Source organism: Phyllostomus hastatus, unplaced genomic scaffold, assembly GCF_019186645.2.
Source record: "Phyllostomus hastatus isolate PE091 unplaced genomic scaffold, TTU_PhHast_1.1 phas_scaffold_385, whole genome shotgun sequence".
Taxonomy (NCBI): Eukaryota; Metazoa; Chordata; class Mammalia; order Chiroptera; family Phyllostomidae; genus Phyllostomus; species Phyllostomus hastatus.
In genome coordinates, this window is record NW_025334026.1 from 11990840 (window position 1) to 12010021 (window position 19182).

Consider the following 19182-nt stretch of genomic DNA (forward strand, 5'->3'; position numbering starts at 1 on the left):
AAGTTTACATCTATACTTTAAGTATGGGATAGAAAATAATTACTGTGTAAAAGATACTAGCAATAACAAAAGGTACCATTAAACTATAAGCTACCTTTTTAGATCAGTATACTTTTCATTTTCACTTTAAAGGTCAAGAAACAAGCTCAGAGAATGTTTGTTATACGACTTAATCATGTCACATCACTAGATAGTGCAGCAGAGATTAGTTCCACTAAACTAACAGGTAAATGCTCAAACAGATAACATGAAATCCAAGTTCAGCCTAATATACAATGTCTCCTGGTAGAGTAATGGTAACTATTATATACGCTGTACATATTAATCCAGAAAATAATCTGCCTAAAGACTGAAACATTGTGCATCTCATTGCTATCACAGCACTGAGTATAGACATTGTTGCTCGGGTGCACTGACTTTGGGTTCTTCCTATAATGCCCACGGATATCCTGGAAACCTGACTATAGGAGGAAAAGGTACCAATGTTACCAATACCAGATGTAGTGCCATTATGATCCAATTTATGTGCTGGCAAAAGCAAAAATGCTAATTTGGGGGACACTATTACAGGAAAACATCATAAAGACAACTTACAAAACTATAAAAGCTTTCATGTGTTGAATACCACTGTAGAAAACCATGTTCAAATACAGAAAAAAATCCATGATACAAAACTAGTGAAAAAGGACCAACTACTAGTAAAATAAAACATGACTACGTCACCTGGGTTTATAATTATTAAATTACAACAAGAATTAAAAATGGTCGAAAGACCTGTAATAGATTATTTAAGTAATTAGATTTAAACCTAAGTAGATACATTTGGGAAAACATTAGGTATCATTCACTCATTTAGCCTTCAATTCTGGACACAAGCTGAAAGAATAAACCCTCTTTTCCAACCTCCTAACAGATTTTTAGAACCCTAAGAGTATTTTTATGCTAGTTTCCAAAAGGTAAAAGGAAATATACTAGTTTCATCTATAAATATTATCAAAGCATTTTAAATATTTAATATGAATATTTCTTCCCAAACCCTGAACAATGATTTAAAACAGAAATATTTTCCCCATAGGCTAATGTTGCCTAAAATATTTATAGATCATCATTTAAACTGGTTAATTAAATTACATAAAATGAAAAAGAAAGTATAGCCGTAGGATGATAATGAAGAACTGCAATGATTATATTAATCTCAATGATCATCTACACTGTTTGAAACAGAGGCCAAGGTGAAAGGCCAAGAGTGCTTTTCTTTAGTGTCAAGACCTCACTTCTTCAGTCTAACCTAGTTTAGAACACAAAGGGTTTAGCAGTATAAATACATTGATAAAAGTAACCTCATTGATCATAAACAGAAAAAAGGCAAGTCTGGGAGAGTGTTTTTTAATAAGACAACAATGATTTCAAATCTTTAACAAAGATTATAAAAAATTAAAAAGTGTTACCACCTTTCTGAAGGGATAATGAATTTTACTCTCTAATATGTGAATGAATACAAACAGATTAATTATTTGTAATGATAAAATATTACACCACATATTACATTAAGAGTAACTCATTTAAATCATATAAATAAAACATAAAATTAAATCACAATAGCTATGAACTTAGCCACACCTTCCATTTTTTCTCCACTCTGCTAGAAAAAAAACAACAGCCCTATAATTGATAATAAGAAAAGATGAGAAACGTTTTTATTGACTGCAAAATCAAAATTAATTCTCTTTATATTCTCTGTAGCAGAGAATATAAAGAAAACTCCAAGACTCTACCTCTAATACCTGGGTCCAGGAGATAGCACCATTTCTAAATATCATGGTGTTCCAATTTTATAAACAACCACTTTTGTGTAAAAAGATACATATTTCAGGATGCTTCAAAATTAAGCCCAAACTACTCACAGCATCAAAACTAAAGGCTTAAAAAAACTTTCAAAATATTTTTAATGTACAAAACCTGTTAATCAGAAATGTTATTCTACCAGTACTGACACTAGTGATTCCATGACTCAAAAGATGGCAGCAACGGTCCCCAACTCAAAATTCATACCTACAAAAAAACCCTTTTCTTTTAGGATCACCTTTATAAATACAGTTAGAGATAATACAGACTTCAGAGCTAAAATATGTTATATAATCTCATCGGTAAATGCATAAACAGAATATGAAGCTTTTTCTGATACTTTTATTTTCATAACCAAATTGGTACTGTTTTATCATACAAACTGTTACCCATTCAAAGTAAACAAAAAAACAAATCAAAATCAACTACGCACTGTATCCCTTCTGAAATCACTCAAAGTCATTAATTACCCTTCACATTTCAAATTAATAACTGGCATTTTTCACCCATGCATCCAGGTCATAACTCCACTCACAAAATCTTCACATGCTAACCTACTGGGTTACAGGTTCTGTGAACTCCCCAGTTACATTTACAAGATAAGCAGAGCTCTGACTGGTGTAGCTCAGTGGGTTGGGTGTTGTCCTGCAAACTGAAAGGTCCCTGGTGGATTCCCCATCAGCACATGTTCCTGGGTTGTGGGCCAGGGCATGTGATTGATGTCTCTCTCATGCCACTGTTTTTCTCCCTTTCTCCCTCCCTACCCCTCTCTAAAAAGGAATAAAACCTTTAAAAATATAAAGATAAGCACAATAATTAATCAATGACAAACAGCATAGCATATCAGCCCTATCTGTAGAACATACCCAGAATCCAACCCCTTGTACCATCCTATTCTACCATCCTATTCTGAAGCACCATGTTATCTGCCCTAGATCATTCTAACAGCCTCCCAAGTTGGATTTCTGGCTTCCACTATGCTCTGCTCTCAGACTATTGCAACACAGCGGCTCTGTTTCTCCAATGTGAAGGACAGAACCTGTTGCTCCCTTGTTCAACACCCTCCAGTGAACCTTGCCTACCTCACTCACTCCTAAACCCTTGGTGTCTAGTGCAGTCCTTCTCCCATACATACAAGTTGCTTGGCATTTGCAGAATGTTTAAATGAGCATTTCAATAAACGCAAGCCTTAATCATATGCAGCAACCAAATATTTACCTACATCCTAAGCATGAATTTCACAAAAAAGGATACCACCAGAGAATGACAGGTAATCCAACTCCTGAAGCTCTAAAACAGTGCTGCCCGAATTGTAGTCCATGTCCTGTATGAGGTGATGTGAACCAACTGCATGTTCAACTGCATTCTTTTGTTCAAATATTGATGTATATTTTTAAATGTATATGAGAAAGAAAGGAATTTAAAAATTTCAAAGACAGTTTTACTTTGGAAGATACAAAATTCACTTTTAAATGAATCTGCATAAAATCAATTTAAAGGGAAAACTAAGTAATGAAGAGGGTAAGGTTGGGCCACAGCAGAACGAACATATGTGAATGGCTCAGGTTTGGGAAACAATGCCCTAAAGGAGAACTGCATGCTTAGAAAACCTCTTTGAAAGCAAAAAACTTCCCATATTAGCTTGTTTCATAACAGCTAGATCTCAGACAAGGTTGAGCTAAGACATTCTCAGCACACATCAAAGATAAGGCCGTCAAAGATGGGAGAGCAATTTGATATTACCCAAAAACATACTCATGGTGCTTATGAAATTAAGGCTTGCGCAGATGTATAATTCTAAGGGCTACTTCTCAAACCTAAGTCACACAACTTATAAAGGTGTACCCTGATTTAAGTATAGGTGGACCACCACAAATGGAAGAGCACACCACCGGCACTGGGTAAGGAATGTTATCCTGCAGAGATAATGCATCTGCATTAATGCCAGTCAGCCCCTTGGAACGCCACATAATTTCAAATGAATATATAAAACTTAAAGTAGTGTGGAAAACCTGACAAACTCAGACAACCAAGTCCTTTTTTTAATCTTTTCTATAAACTCTTTGGGAAATGCAGAAAGATACAACAGGAGAAAATAAAAGTCATCCATAGGCATGTGGAATGATCTTCATTTATCTTCTTCTTCCAGTATTTTTCTGAACAAAACTAACATCATTCTCTATATACACTTTTCCTTTTAAACTTGCCTTATTCATGAAAGGCAGGAATTCCTCCCCGCTCCCCAACTAAACATATGATAACAGGGACCTTTTTCTGGAACATTTACATTAAACAAACCAAAAAAAATCACAATTTCAGTGCCTGTATATTTTTTCTATTACGAAGATATGCCAAAAGATAATTTCTTAACTATAGATATTTAATGAGTTCCTACCATTGTGCAGTCTTTCCAGAAAACATAAATAGTATTTATTAAACATAATATGCACAAGTTCTCCTTTGACCTTCCTTGTTAATATCACAGACTTAAACTTTACCTTCCTTGATGTACTGATAAAAAACCGTCTAGGTGGCTTTATACACAGCAAAACCATTTAGGCATCCCTGAGAAATCATCAATGTTTTTTCTTGTGCAATCCTTTCACCTTCTTCTTGTACCATCTTGGTTGAAAGACAGACCCCAGTTTGACGCTGCTCCAAAGTCCAAGTCTTCACCTCCTTCCCCACCTCCAGCCACTTTGGAGGTTTTGGAGGTTTCCCTCGCATTGCCTTCTTCTGCCTTGGCATCTGAAGAAGCTTTTCTTCCTGTTGTCTCCACAACCTGATGACACTCTCTGTGGGAGGAGGTCCAAAGTGTCTCTTGGCAGCTCTCTTGCCATGTTTTTTAGCATATTTAATAACTTTTAGTTAAAGCTTCCAGTGTATGAAAACTGTTTCGACATTTTCCAAGGGATTTTCCCATAATTTCTCCTACCTAAAGTGTATGAAGAGAAATGTTGCACTGTTCCCCAGATGGTAATAAAGTCCCTGCATCCCCAATCTTATCAGCTGGATAACAATTGGCATCATCTATCTTACTCTGAGGATAACAATATATTGCTCTTCATTTCATTTTGTTGAATCCTTGGCCAAAACTGCTTTTGTTGTAAGTTCGCCATAAATTCAGCAAAACCAATTATCATATTCTAGGGTATTATTTCGCATATGGATATCGTTATTGCTTTCTAGACATACACTTTTAATGCATAAGCGTACATAAAAGAATTCAAAGCATTTATATGATACAGAATTAGTAGTACCTATGAATAATATGCATCCAAGCCCTGGCTGGCGTAGCTCAATGGATTGAGCGCGGGCTGGGAACCAAAGTGTCCCAGGTTCGATTCCCAGCCAGGGTACATTCCTGGGTTGCAGGCCATAACCCCCAGCAACCGCACATTAGTGTTTCTCTCTCTCTCTCTCTCTCTCTCTCTCTCTCTCTCTCTCTCTCTCTCTCTCCCTCTCCCCCTCTATCCCTTCCCTCCCCAAAAATAAATAAATAAAATCTTTAAAAAAAATAATAATAATATGCATCCTTATTTTTCTCTAAAATTTTGGTACAAAATACACATTATACATGGCAAATACAGTAGCAATTTAATTAAGGTTGATACATAGTTTGTTCACATACATATGTGCCATAGAAAAACCTACTATGTAAAGTAATTACTTACACAGACCTGGAATTTCATTGGTATTGTTAACAAAAGCCATCTAAATAGCAAAATTCTACTACTTGTTGGCAAGTTTGAATAATAAAGCTTTTTGTAGTATGTTTTAGTTTGAAAGAATAAGATTTATCAGTCCTTCCAAAGACGTAAAATTGAAGATTGACGCATTTCAGGTTCATGAGCCATTTAGTTCATGATTATCATTAATATCTCTTTAAAAGTCTTATACTATAAAAAGCATGTGTTTCCTTTCCAAACAATTTTAACACAGTTGTTATCTGCTCTAAGATATGGTAAAAAATAACTTGGTTATTTTCCTATTTAAATCTTTGTCCTAATAAATTTTAATATAATCTATTTTCCCTATCTGAATGGAAAAGACAAAATTTTCAGTATTTATAATGTTTATAAAATCTTAAGTTAGATTTCCTTTTCTGATGGTTAATGAGGTTTACAAATTAAAAAAACTAAATTTTTTAATGCTAAACTATAAACAATTTAAAACTGCTTTTAGGTTAGTAAAATTAGATTAGTGATAAAAGAAATATATATATTATTTTGAGATTGAAGGATGAGGAAAATCTCATGTTAGGTGAAAGCTACCAATATATTTATACTTTTTTAGAAGCAATGAAGACATACATTTCAAGTAGTTAGTTGTTAAGTAGCCAAATACTATAAATAACCAAGTGACACCAGGAGAAGACATGTTATTAGAGAGACAGAAAGAGAGAGAGAGAGAGAGAGAGAGAGAGAGAGAGAGAGAGAGAAAGATAAATCCGAGAAAAGCTATGCAACAGTTAAAAAAAAAAAAAAGATGAACTACCAAGATGTGTGGTTATGTTTGGGAAAAAAACCTATGGGAAATGTGATATATGTGTATTTTAAATGTTCATTATAATGTTGTATATGTTGAAAGCATGTATTTTATAAAACTAACTATATACATGTGTATGTATCAAATTATTCTTAGATGTATACACAATCAAGTGAGTAGAGGGACTTGAGAACAGTGCAGATGTAAACATAACATAGTGTAATTTGTTGTTTTGTTTCAATATATTTCCTTAGGAAAGACATACTTTGAGGGAGAAAAATTTATAGGGGAGTAGTGTGGGACAATGTGAAAGGAAAAACTACATACTTCACTATTAAATATGAACGATGATACTGTTAACAATTGTATCAGCTGAATTTTTAAATAATTAAGGATGAACTAGCTCATCTGCATTCATGCATTATCTTTGAAGGAAAAACTAGGTTTAAAGCAACTTTGGCTATAAAGATCAGTTTAGAATATATTTGTACCTACTGATTCAAAAACACTTTTTAAGAACAGGTTATATGTTAGCCTCTAATAGTATTTTAGGAGAAAACTCTCTTTAAAAATTGACTAACCTATCAACACTTTCTTCTCTACTTTACTCAAGGAGATAACAGGGGTTACTGATACTAATTAGATCGAGCTAGCACAACCCAATAACAGAGTACAGAATTTGACTTCATGTGCATCCAGTCTGGTCATAGTTTTCATTGTTTATTCTCAATTCCCAATGACAGGGTACAGCCTGGTCCACTGCTCATTTTCACAGCTTACTTTTGTTGTCTAAAACTCCCAAAGCACTGGGTGCACTGCTGGGAAGTGGGCTGCTTTGGTTAGACATACACATATATGCGTCAATTCTTATCACAAGTTTCCTTTAAGAATGAATGAAATGCATACTTAGAAATGTGAATGTGACAAGTGTTTTCATGACCAGAAGTAAACTTTTGGAATCAAGGCTTTTCAATAACTAACCTTCAATTGTCACCTCAACTTCAGGGTCCTCACTTGTTTCTGAAGGGACATGTTGAGTAGAATCTTGAAAAAAATAAAATTCTAAAATGACATTCATTATAAAGCACTTTCTATGTTCCAACATTTTATTGATCTGATACTCCAAAAGCAGCCTACTATAAAGTTTTACTGGCATTTTATTTCATCTCATATTTATTAAAATATCTAGCCTCTTTACTTAGAAATAGGGATAAAAAAACAAGAAGTAGAGAACTTCTGGAAAAGTATTAGATAATACCAAGTTACCTGCATTGATGGACTCAAAAAACTTCTATTTTTAGAGGAGTGAGATTATAATAAAGTCACAATTATTTTCCTAGTATAACTAGAAAACGCTAAAATGAAAATAAAGGCTTTATTTTTTTCTTTCCTGTTTTTACTATTTCTCCTCTGCTTTCAGAAATCCCAGGAGTGATTTAATTGTTAAATCAAACCACAGTTGTTTGCAGTGGGGACCTTTAGGTTAAGACAATGACGATTAAAATGCAAATAGGACTATATCCCCTAATTTTATATGCAAGATTCTTTAAAAAATTAAGTATTTCATTAATATTTGTGTTACTGCACCAAACAAATATATGTACATCAGAATGTTAGTGCTAGAAGCTAGAAAGTATCTTTATCAACTCTTTGATTTTGCAAAGGTTCAGAGATTAATTGATTTGCCAAAGATTGTTTATTGGTTAGTAAAGGAACGAGGACCAGAACCCAGGTTTGATTCAACTCTATTAACACTGCCATAGAACAACAAAAATCTCCTCAAAAAGTATGTGAAAGCCTAATATCTAATTATAGAATTGTAAACTGTGAAGTAATCCATGGTGCCTGATGAAACCTGCTCCATGTATATTATGCACTGGCAAATACCACCTATTCAAAATAGAAATTTTGTTACATCAGAAGTATTTAATTATCTCCACACAGAAAAAAAATTTCATGTACACTATCTTCTAAAAAAACTGAAAAATCTAAAATACTGTTTAAAATGACCATATTACTATTTCTGCAGGAAATGTATTCCAGTTAGAAACCTTACTTATAAAATTGAATTTGGAAAGATTAAGAAGTCCCTCCACTCAGAGAGGGTAAAAGATCAAAGTAATGGATTTTAAAAATAAAAAAAGCAAATATACAGACTATAAAGTTACAGAACAGACTTCATTTTTAACCTAGAAAAATAAGGTGCAACATGACTAGTCTGTGAGAGAAGTAATTCTAAAACAAGATTTTGTTAATTTACCAGTCATTTTCCTTGGCAACAATCTATAAAAACTTTTTTTTTAAACTATATAAACCATTGAGAAATAGGAAGCCATTCTACATCCTAACAGTTTAACTCAAGATTCCAGGAACTAAAAAAGCTGTACCACAGCTAAATATTCACTCAACCCTGAGAGTAAAGGAGGATGGCTGATAAATAGAGAATGTGGTTCACGGGGTAGTTGTGGGTATAAAATAAGCACAGAGGAAAACTTTCTTTTATTTATCTTATGTAGCATATAGTATCCTACTTTTAAAATTGACACCGTTAAACAGTATGTTTAAAACTGAAATAGGAACCGAGCCAGTAATAATTACAATTCTAAATTACTGAAGACTTTCTTTCTTTCAAAAGTGTTAATATGCCACAAGATGATCAGGAAAAAAAGGGACAGCACTTTGCATCAGAAAGAGTTTTGCTTACCACTTCAGTTTTCGTCCCCATTTGCTTTATTAGTCAGTATAGTAAAAGAGGTATATTACATCTTAGGACTAAAAAATAAACCTGTTGGCTAAGAAGGTATACCAAAACAATCATCTTTTAATTTCCGAATAAGGTGTCTTAAGGATAGTATTCTCTGTAATATAGAACACAAACATCATACAACTACAGCAAAATAAAAGTCCCTTTATTTCTAACCTTCTGCTGGTACTTCCATTTCTGCTCCTTCATTACCCTCTGAAGAATGATGGCTTCCTAAAAAGAAAATGAACCACATATAATAAACCAATAAAAACCTACATTGAAAGAAAAGAAACTAAGTAACAACGCAAACCATTTAAAATATATAATATGACATACACAAACTGATTCTTTAACTCAGTAGTTATTTCAAATAATGTGATCTAATTCAGAAAACATTTAACACTTCTATTTGAAAACTCAAAAAAATTATTTTAAAATATAAAATATATAGTGTAAACCTAAGTAGGTTTGGGGATTTACTGTTAGTTACTATAACTGTACAATATAATTACTCAGAGATGTTAGAATTTGAGAAATAGAACAATTAAGTTTCAATGTACCATGCTCATCTGCCAATGACTCACACATAAAAAAAACACAAATCACAGTAAATTCTTTCTTTGCTCATAGGCTCTACTAAGTCTAGATAAACAAGTTCAGGTTTTGCTGTGACATGTTTCCTGCTTTCCATTTTTACTATGGTGGAAGCTATGGAAACTCAATCCCCATTATTTATTCAAAGTTGAACTTAAAGGAAATTTGTAAGTTAAAATTTAAGATACTACCTTTAGTCTCAAAAGCATTTTAATGCAGGTAATATAATCTGCCTGCTTCTAAAAACTGGAACATAAAGCAATGTATCAGGTTAGGCAGTCACAAGGTAAACAGGCTCATCCTACTAGCGCAGAAGCTTTACTCATAAATAGGAAAATAGTCAACTAAAACATTAGAGAGCCACTTAGAATTAAGTACCCAAACTGCCCCCCAAATAGTCATCCTCTGGCCTTAAATATATGAGCTGCTAACATGGAAAAGGTTGAAGATCCCTGCCTTTCTGTATAAATATACTACCTATGAGTAAAAAAATAAATCCCATGGGGGAAAGGGAAAAAAAAATCAATCATTTACTTTGTCATCCATTGACAACTAATTTCAGAAGCTATACTAAACATACAACACTGAGACGTAGGTTCTGAATATATTTTACCTTGATTTTTAAAAAAGCATTGATCAGTTTCAAAAACTGTCAGTCAGTGTTCAGTGTTTTTGAATTTGAAATGTCATACTAAGGTCAAGTATTTTTGGTTTTCGATATCTAGCTTTATGATACCATAATTATCTTGGGATTCTTTTCCACTTCATACTATGAAAACTCACCTGAGCTCAAAACACAAATCTATAAATCTAGATCAATGAATTATTCTTGAACCTTGAACTTTTTCCAATATATTTTCTCATCGCAGAGAACCTTCCTTCTTTTTTAAAATTTCAACATTTGGATTTACGAAGCATTAGGTTCTCTGACTCTAACATCGAAGAAAACAAAGATGTGAGTGAGGTCAAAGGAACGGGAGGTAATGGACAAGAGACCAATTCTTAAAAAAGGACAGACTGGGGAAAGAATAACAACACTTAAGCTGTTTGTTCTACCCTCACAATTATTACAAGAGTGCGTGTAAACAATGATTCTTTGTGTCCTCTTTGTTCTTTCAAAATATGAAATAAGCAATTACACTTACATTAAAAAAGCAAAGCTAAAGAAAATAAATCTAATGTGCTCAAAGCCAGCATAGATAGAAGCAAAAGCCATCACAAAGAGCCTATGGTCATCAAGTTAGGGAACACTACAAAAATTCTCAAAAAAGTATTCAATTAACGAACTCAGGGATTTACAAGAGATCAATCTTTCAATAAGCTAAATATCAACATGTCCTTATCAATATTTACATTACTAGCTATACAATAAAAACCTTACTTCTGACTGTTCTGATATAAGGTATTTATAAATGTGTACTTTACCTTAAATATGAAAGTGTGTCATGTACCCATTTCGAGATTCATTACTAGATTCACAAAAGGGAAAATTGGTTTTGAAAAATTGTTGCTTGTGAAGTTCATTTATGTTTTTCAAAAAATAAAAAGGCCGATACATTTTTTCCTTTTCCATTTAGAAAGGTAATAATATGAACATAAATACTAAAACACAGTCCGTTCAATATAAAGAAACATTGAATAAAAACAGTATGGGGGAAAATGGAAGTGAAAAGTTATATATACCTTGCAAAGACTTCGAAAGGGGGAGTTTGTCATCAACATCATCAGTTTCAGAAGGGCCTGCTTTGGAATACAAAGATAATACTTCAAAAGCAATCCCAAAAATGTATTTTGGGTCACTTTAGTAAAGAAATTTGGGTGAAAGATATGGAATACTACAGCCTTTTCCTGAACAAAAAAGGGCAACATTAAAAAAAAAAAAAAAAGACTGACAAAATGAGTGGTGTCAATTTACAGTCTCAGTGAATGAAAAAATTGAGCTCAGATAAATTTATAGACAGAAGAATTTTTGAAAATGACTAGACATGAAGTGAACAGGAATGATGTCTAAAATGGTGAATATGGGTTTTTTAAAACAACAATAAAAGGTTCATAACAGCAAACTGCAACTTTTACATCGTACAGATTATAAGTGCAGGATTATTTTACAGTGTGCATTTGTTCCTTCCTTGACAAATATTTGCTTAATCTTTTGTCTTACTGAAGAAAAATGCAGAATCAAGTTGTTATACCTGTCTTAGGATCTCTAAAGTTATGTCATTAAGCTAGCAGTAAGCTTGAATCTCCTTTGAAATAGAAACATGACAAACTAACAGTTAATTCAGAATGCCCCTTTCCTGCAGATTCATACGTACTTTTTAATAATTTAACATGGTTCTTTCCAATTGTTAACATATAAAGTATTTGGGGTTAATTAAACCTTCACAAAGAGCTATACAGATTATGATAGTACATTTGCATGTTATTATTCCAGCACATTAGTAATGAAACATTTAAAAGAGAAAGAAAAGTGTTTTCAATGGCTACTTAACATGAAACCTGTTACATGAATATGAAATACACACTATCTCTGACTATTTATTTGGAAAATATCCTAAGACCCTTTGGTTTGCTAATGCATGAGGAATTTCACAGAAGCACAAAACCACACATTATAAGCAAAGAACAGATCACAGAGGAACAGAACTTTGTAGAAAATACAAAAATTGTATTTGGAAGCATAGCTAAGAGCAAAGCATTGAATGAAAGAGCCCCAAATTTAAATGTCACATTCAGGGCCTCCTAGCCATGTGATCCTGGGTAAAGACATACAAAAAACATTAATTAAATGATACCTAAGGGTAGTAACAGACTTCTAAATGTTGCTTCAACTGCTTTTTCACAAGTTTTGGTATGTGGTATTTTCAATATTGTTCTGTGTTAAATTCTTTTTCATGAGGTCCTTGTTACATCAAAGCGTATTTCTTAGGTATCCCATTATACATACCGGACTTCTATTTTAAATAACCTGTTTTTACTAAGTTATAAATTACATTATGTTCAGGGAATGTTTAAAGGCTATCTGTGAACAAGTACAAAGTCAATTTTTGCAAAAGATCCATGATTTGTAAATAAACATTGATTTGCTAGGTATAGAGTTCTGAATATACTGTAGAGTTCAAACATTTTACTTATCATTTATAAGTACTCAATGACTGTGGATTTGTAAATATGTCATAATTATGTCAATTTTTTTATTTTGAGGCTACATTGTTAGGTATACAAAATTAATGACTGCTTTAACAACTTGGTAACTTATTACTATATATATATTATGTAATCTTACTATTTATACCTATCTCTTCCTTTTTTGGCCTCAAATTAATATTGCTGAACTTTAATTTCTTAAAGCATACTGTCACAGATCATTAAAATTTCAAATGATCTCTGATCACTTGAAATTTTGATTTTATTCATATTTGAACCTCAAACTCAAAATGCTAGTAGTGTCTACCAATCACTGTGAAAATCGAATATTACCAACACTCATGTCTGAGTACCACTATCTTACAGGGAGACTGAAATGTATGCAGAAATATTTACAAGCCTATTTGGGGATACCAAAGTTTTGGGGAAAAAAACAAACAAAACATAAATGTGCTTATGTAGAAGAATGAACAAATGATCACAATATAACTACCAAAATGACAGTATTAAATCTACATGTGATAAAATACACACATCTTCAAAACTTATACTGAATGACACACAAGAACACATACATAATAATATATATGGTATGATACCATTCATGTGAAGCTTAAAAACTGAGAAAATACTATACACAAAATATACACAGATACACACACAGACACCTCTGTGGGATTATATGCAAGGTAAAAGTATAAAAGCCTTATCAGGAAGGACAACCTTCATTTCAATAAAACTTAAGGTTAACTCAAGAGGAACAGGGAAAAAGTGGTAATCTGGGAGACCTCAAAGAAGGATGTCAATTACATATTTAACATGTTATGCCATGTGGGAGATGAGGACAACAAAAGATTTCCAGTGAACCTCGGCAGATGTACAATTTGTTGGTAGATTTTAAACATTTCATTTTAAAAAGCATTTTAGAAATATAATACAGCAATGCAAAAAATGGAGCACACCAAACAATATGTCTCACAAATTCTGTTTTACAAAAAAAGAGAACCTGCTGAAGGATTCTATTTACATGAAATACAAAAACAGACAGAACTAATCTAGGTTGTTACAAGTCAGGACAGGGGTTGGTGGTCAGGAAAGTAGCCCAAGAGAAGGAGCTTCTATGAGAATCACACCTAACAACAGACCTTCAGAACGCATGAAGCACAAGTGACAGAAATGAGAGGAGAAACAGACAAACCCACAGAGGCAACTGGGCATTTCTACACTACTGCAATTTATAGAACAGGGACACAGATATATGAGAAAGGATAGAGCACGTTTGTACCACTTTATCAATCAACCTTAACAAAGTTAAATGAAATTACACAAAGAATGTTCTCTAAGCACAATAAAAATAAACTGAAAATCATTCACAGAAAGATATCTGAAAAGTCCACAAGTTTTAATTTAGATAAATTAAAACTACATACTTCTACATAAACCACAGGACAAAGAGGAAACCACAAGAGAAATTAGAAAATATTTTGAATTGAATGAAAATACACATCAAAGTTCATGAGGTATTGCTAAACGAATGCTTACGGGGGGTAGTTTACGGCATTAAATGCTTATACTGGAAAAGATCTCAAATCAACGATTTAAGCTTCTATCTTAAGAAACAAAATTAAAGCAACAGAAAACAAAGAAACATTAAGAGCAAACAACTCCAAAATAGAAGCTGGATCACTGAGGAAAAATATTTTTTGAGAAAACTCCAGAGCTGGACCAGTGGTTCTGTTTTGGGAATGATACTGTTCACCAGGGACATGGCAATGTCTAGACACATTTTTAATTCTCGTAACTTGGAAGTTGCTACTGATACCTACCTAGTCGTTAGAGGTCACGGAGTTTACTGAACATCATACAACACATAGCATACAACAAATAAACAAATATCAACAACAGTTAACTGTATGATCTAAATATCTACACTGTCAAGCTTTGATAAACCTGAGCTAGACCAACCAAGAAAAAAATGAAAGGCACAAATCACAAAATTGAAAATGAGGGATCAGGATAAACCCTTACTAACATTAAAATTAAAAAAGCTTCAAGACAAAATACACAAATTCCTTAAAAGATATAATGCGCCGAATCAGTCAAGAATAAATACGTAAACTGAACAGTCTTGTAAGTATAAAAAGAAATTTAAAAGTTAACCAAGTATGGGTCTTGCCAGTGTGGCTCTCAACTGGTTCGAGTGTCCTCCTATGGACCAAAAGGTCGCAGGTTCAATTCCAGGTCAGGGCACATACCCAGGTTGTGGGTTAGAGCAGGGCACGCGAGAAGGCAGCTGATTGATACTGTAGTCTGTCTCCCTCCTTCCCTCCCTCCCTCCCTCTCTAAAAGCAATTTTAAAAATGTCCTTGGGTGAGGATGAAACATAAAAATAAAGAAATAAATAAAAATTAACCAAGTAGGGTTTATCCCAGGAATACCTGGCTGATTCCATATATGAAAATTAATGCCAATTTTCATTTGAATATTCTAAATAAGAAAAACCATGTAATCACCTCAATAGCTGCAATAAAAACCTTTCACAAGCACCCAATCACCATAAAAATTCTTCACAAACTAACACAAAAACATATACCCACAGCTGTCATACTGAAAGATTTTGTTCTAAAACTGTGGACAAGATAGGATGATCTGCTCTCACTACTCGAATTCATCACAACACTAGATGATCCAAGCCCGTAAAACTAACACGAGGGGGGAAAAAAGGAAAATAATAACAATGTCTATTTAGAAAAGCCAAAATATTGAACCAAAAAGTTGCTAGAGTAAGTGAATTTTAACTAGGTCACAAGATACAAGGTCAGGACGTAAAAAAATCTATTGTAGTTAGCAATAAATAATTGGAAGCTGAAATGTAAAAGAACAGTACCACTTACTAACACCAAAAAAACATTAACTGTTTAGATATAAATCTTAGAAAGTATGTACAAGATCTCTATACTGAAAACAATGCACTGATGAAAGAAATCAAGGCACAGCTAAACAGGTTAAGACATACATGCCATGCTCATGAACTACAGGGTTCTGTATTAAGATATTTAACCCAAGTTACTCTATAGATTCAGCACAGCTGTCATTAAAATCCCTGACGGATTTTTTAACCAATCAACAGCTGATTTTTAAAATTCATATGAAACGGTAAAAAGTTAAAATAGGCAAAATAATTTTGAAAAAGAACAATTTTGAGGGACTCTTACAGTATGACTTCAAGAAAACGTAATTTTGGCAAAAGGATAGACACAGAGGTCAATGTAACAGAATATACTCAAGAAACTGACAGAGATGTAAAGGTAATGCAATGGAAAAAGAACAGCCTTTCCAACAGAGGATGCTGGGAAACTGGATACTCATTATCTTGCACTCTGTACAAAACCTAGGTCTAAACTGACAAGTCCTATGTGTAAACCCATACAAATTGTTATGATTAGAAGAAAAAATCTCTATGATGTTGGGTCAGACTAAGATTTCTTAGCTATGATACTTAAGCACAATCCATACAAGGAAAAAAAAAACCCTAAGTATGCAAATCACACTGCAAAGGACTTTTACTCAGAATACACAAGGAACTGTCAAAATTCAATTACTAGGAAAAATATCCAAACTTCATGGACTGTATCTGTCAGCTTGCTAGATTAAAGCAAAACAAAACAAACAAACAAAAAAACTAGTTGTCTAGCTCCCACCTTCTTCAACTGCAGTTAAGATTGTATCATTATAGACAATCTTTCTCCTCTCATAATACCTGATTTTCCAACTCTTATTATTCAGGCATCATCTTAAAATCGCACTCCCAATTTCATAAGAGGACCAGAAAAAAAAAGCTTTCAAAATCCTGGTCGACATAACACAAATGTTAAAAACACAATATTAAAAAGAAAGGTAAACTTATTATTAAAAAAATTAAACAATCTGTTGAAAAAAGAATATTAAACAGTATTTAATAAATGTATGCATGTTTTTAAGGTACTAACAACTGCTATGAAGGCTAAATATCTTCCAAAATTTTAACTTTTTAATTAAAAACTTTCACATTTATCTCAAGCTTTTAGCCATGCAATTCCTAATCTCACAAGCAATAAAATGTTCAAAACTGACAGATAGAAATCATGGAATCCACCATAAAACAGTTTAACATATGGATATAGGTATTCATTCCCATGATTACAAACCAGAATAAATTAATTCATAACACTTTTATACTATTCCAGAACAGATAATGGCTTAGCTCTCTAAATGAACTAATCCTATATTATGCAAATGCATATTAAAACCAAAATGAGGTATCATAAGATATTCACTAAAAGGACTATACAGAATTAAGACTGACCACATAATGTTGACAAGGATGTGAAGCAACTTGAACTAGCATACACTGCTGAAGGAAATGTAAAACAGTATACTCATGCACTGTGCAAAGCAGTTTGGCAGTTTCTTAAAAAGTTGAATACCTACCATATATGTCCCAGCTATTCCATTTCTAGGAATCTACTCAAGAGAAAGGAAGGCATATTTCCACACAAGAATTTGCACACAAAAGTTGACAGCACCTTTATTTCCTAACAGCCCAAACTGGAAACAACTAAATGTCCATCAATAAACAAAGGGAAAAACAAATTGCAGTATAGCCATACAATAGAATAATACTCAGAAAGAAAATGGAACTAGCTATTGCTATATGGAACACCATGGGTGAACTGCAAAATAATCGAATGGAATGAAGCAATTCACAGCACACCACCCTCCAGGAAAAACAGTACATACTTGGTGATGATTCCATTTATATAAATTTCTAAAACATGGACACTAATCTAAAATGATAGAAAACACATCAGTGGTTGCTTGGGGAGAGCAGCGAATTGACAAAGGGACACAAGGAAGCTTGGAGGTGATGGACATTTCATTATCTTGATTGAAGTGACCATGGTTTGATAGGCATACACAAAAAAACTAAACAGATTTTACTCTTTAAATGTTTTGATGTAATTTACACATGCAAAAAAATTAAACTTTCTATGAAATCTAGAAAACATTCTTCCAAACTAAAGTCCATTAAGGCTTAAAAGCAAAACTCATTGTGAAATTATAAATTTTAATTCCTTCCTCATAATCAAGTAAAAAGACATGTAACAAAAAGTAGCTATAGCTTACTACTGTCTTACCTTTTACAGATTTTTAAGATAATGTTTACACAGTTATTTGTTGCACAAATACAACTATTAAAGTTTCAACACCCAACCTGAATAGCTCAGTTGGTTAGAGCATCCACCCAATCCACCAAGGTTGTAGGTTTGATCCCCAGTCAGAGCACATACAAGAATCGACCAATAAATGTATAAATAAGTTGAACAATAAATCAATATTCCTCTCTCCTGCTCCTTAAAATTAATTTAAAAAAAATTTTTTTAAATAACTATTAAAGTTTCAGAAGATCATTCATGCCTTGCAAATATCAGAAACTGGAACCGAATTCTAGGTTGTGCTGCTTTTACTGTACCTTTCATGAATAGTAATGGCTTTTCTATGTTTCCCCTGTAATTAAGTTTATTGTACTGCCTAATTTTTTAAATCTATTTTATTCTAGTATATATTACAGGTACACATGCCAATCAAGGAACAATAAATAAGAAGCATTTCAAGAACTCAGGCAATTGATCAATTTAAATTTTCACCAGTAATAATTTTTGGAAAGAACAATTGTATTAGATAGGATTACCTTGAATGTTATACTGATAGTAATCAGGATCTTCTGATTCTTCCTTCACTGTCACAGCTGCCATTTCCAAGGAAATACCTGTAAGAGCAAATGAAATTACATGATTATACTTTAGGACATTCAGTTAAGTGGTACAGGGAAATCTCTTCTGCCCTCCTAATAATGCAGTGTAATGCATATTTTAAACACTTTGAAAGACAAAACTATGCTAGGCAGCAGGAGTTGGAGGTAGTAGGGGGTGGTGAGGGGAATAACCCAAATCCAACCTAGACAAAATTTTAACTACTATTAATATTCTGGGATATTTTCCTGCTAATTTTTCTCTAACAGTTCTTGTCTTTGGAATTAAAGAAAATTAGTCACACTCTGTATTCATTCACTATTAAAAATACTTTTACCAGCCATTGAAAATTACTTGTGAGTACTTTATTCTAATATATATTACAGGTACACTTGCCAATCAAGGAACAATAAATAAAAAGTATTTCAAGAACTCAGGCAATGAGGTTTTAACGACTCAGTATTTCAGAGTAAAGACGGCATAATTTTTATCCATTTTAATAATGAGATATACTGATTTTCTTCCTCCTAAAAAACTGCTTTGTTAATAAGAGTACAAAAGCACACCTTT

The 19182-nt window shown here is 33.0% G+C and overlaps 1 protein-coding gene across 9 annotated transcripts in view; it reads right to left on the reverse strand.

The window, feature by feature from the left end:
• LOC123806256 (general transcription factor II-I) overlaps positions 1 to 19182 on the reverse strand; it is a 113939-nt gene that overhangs the window by 46078 nt on the left and 48679 nt on the right. For 4 of the 9 annotated variants that reach the window (XM_045819280.1, XM_045819287.1, XM_045819286.1 and 1 more), the window contains exons 9-12: positions 18552 to 18629; positions 11357 to 11416; positions 9254 to 9310; positions 7315 to 7377 (exon numbers count right to left, since the gene is read on the reverse strand). In XM_045819280.1, coding sequence (XP_045675236.1) covers positions 7315 to 7377; positions 9254 to 9310; positions 11357 to 11416; positions 18552 to 18629 — 258 coding nt within the window. The remainder of the gene's footprint in view (positions 1 to 7314; positions 7378 to 9253; positions 9311 to 11356; positions 11417 to 18551; positions 18630 to 19182) is intronic. The other 5 variants (XM_045819281.1, XM_045819284.1, XM_045819283.1 and 2 more) reach the window with 5 other exon arrangements.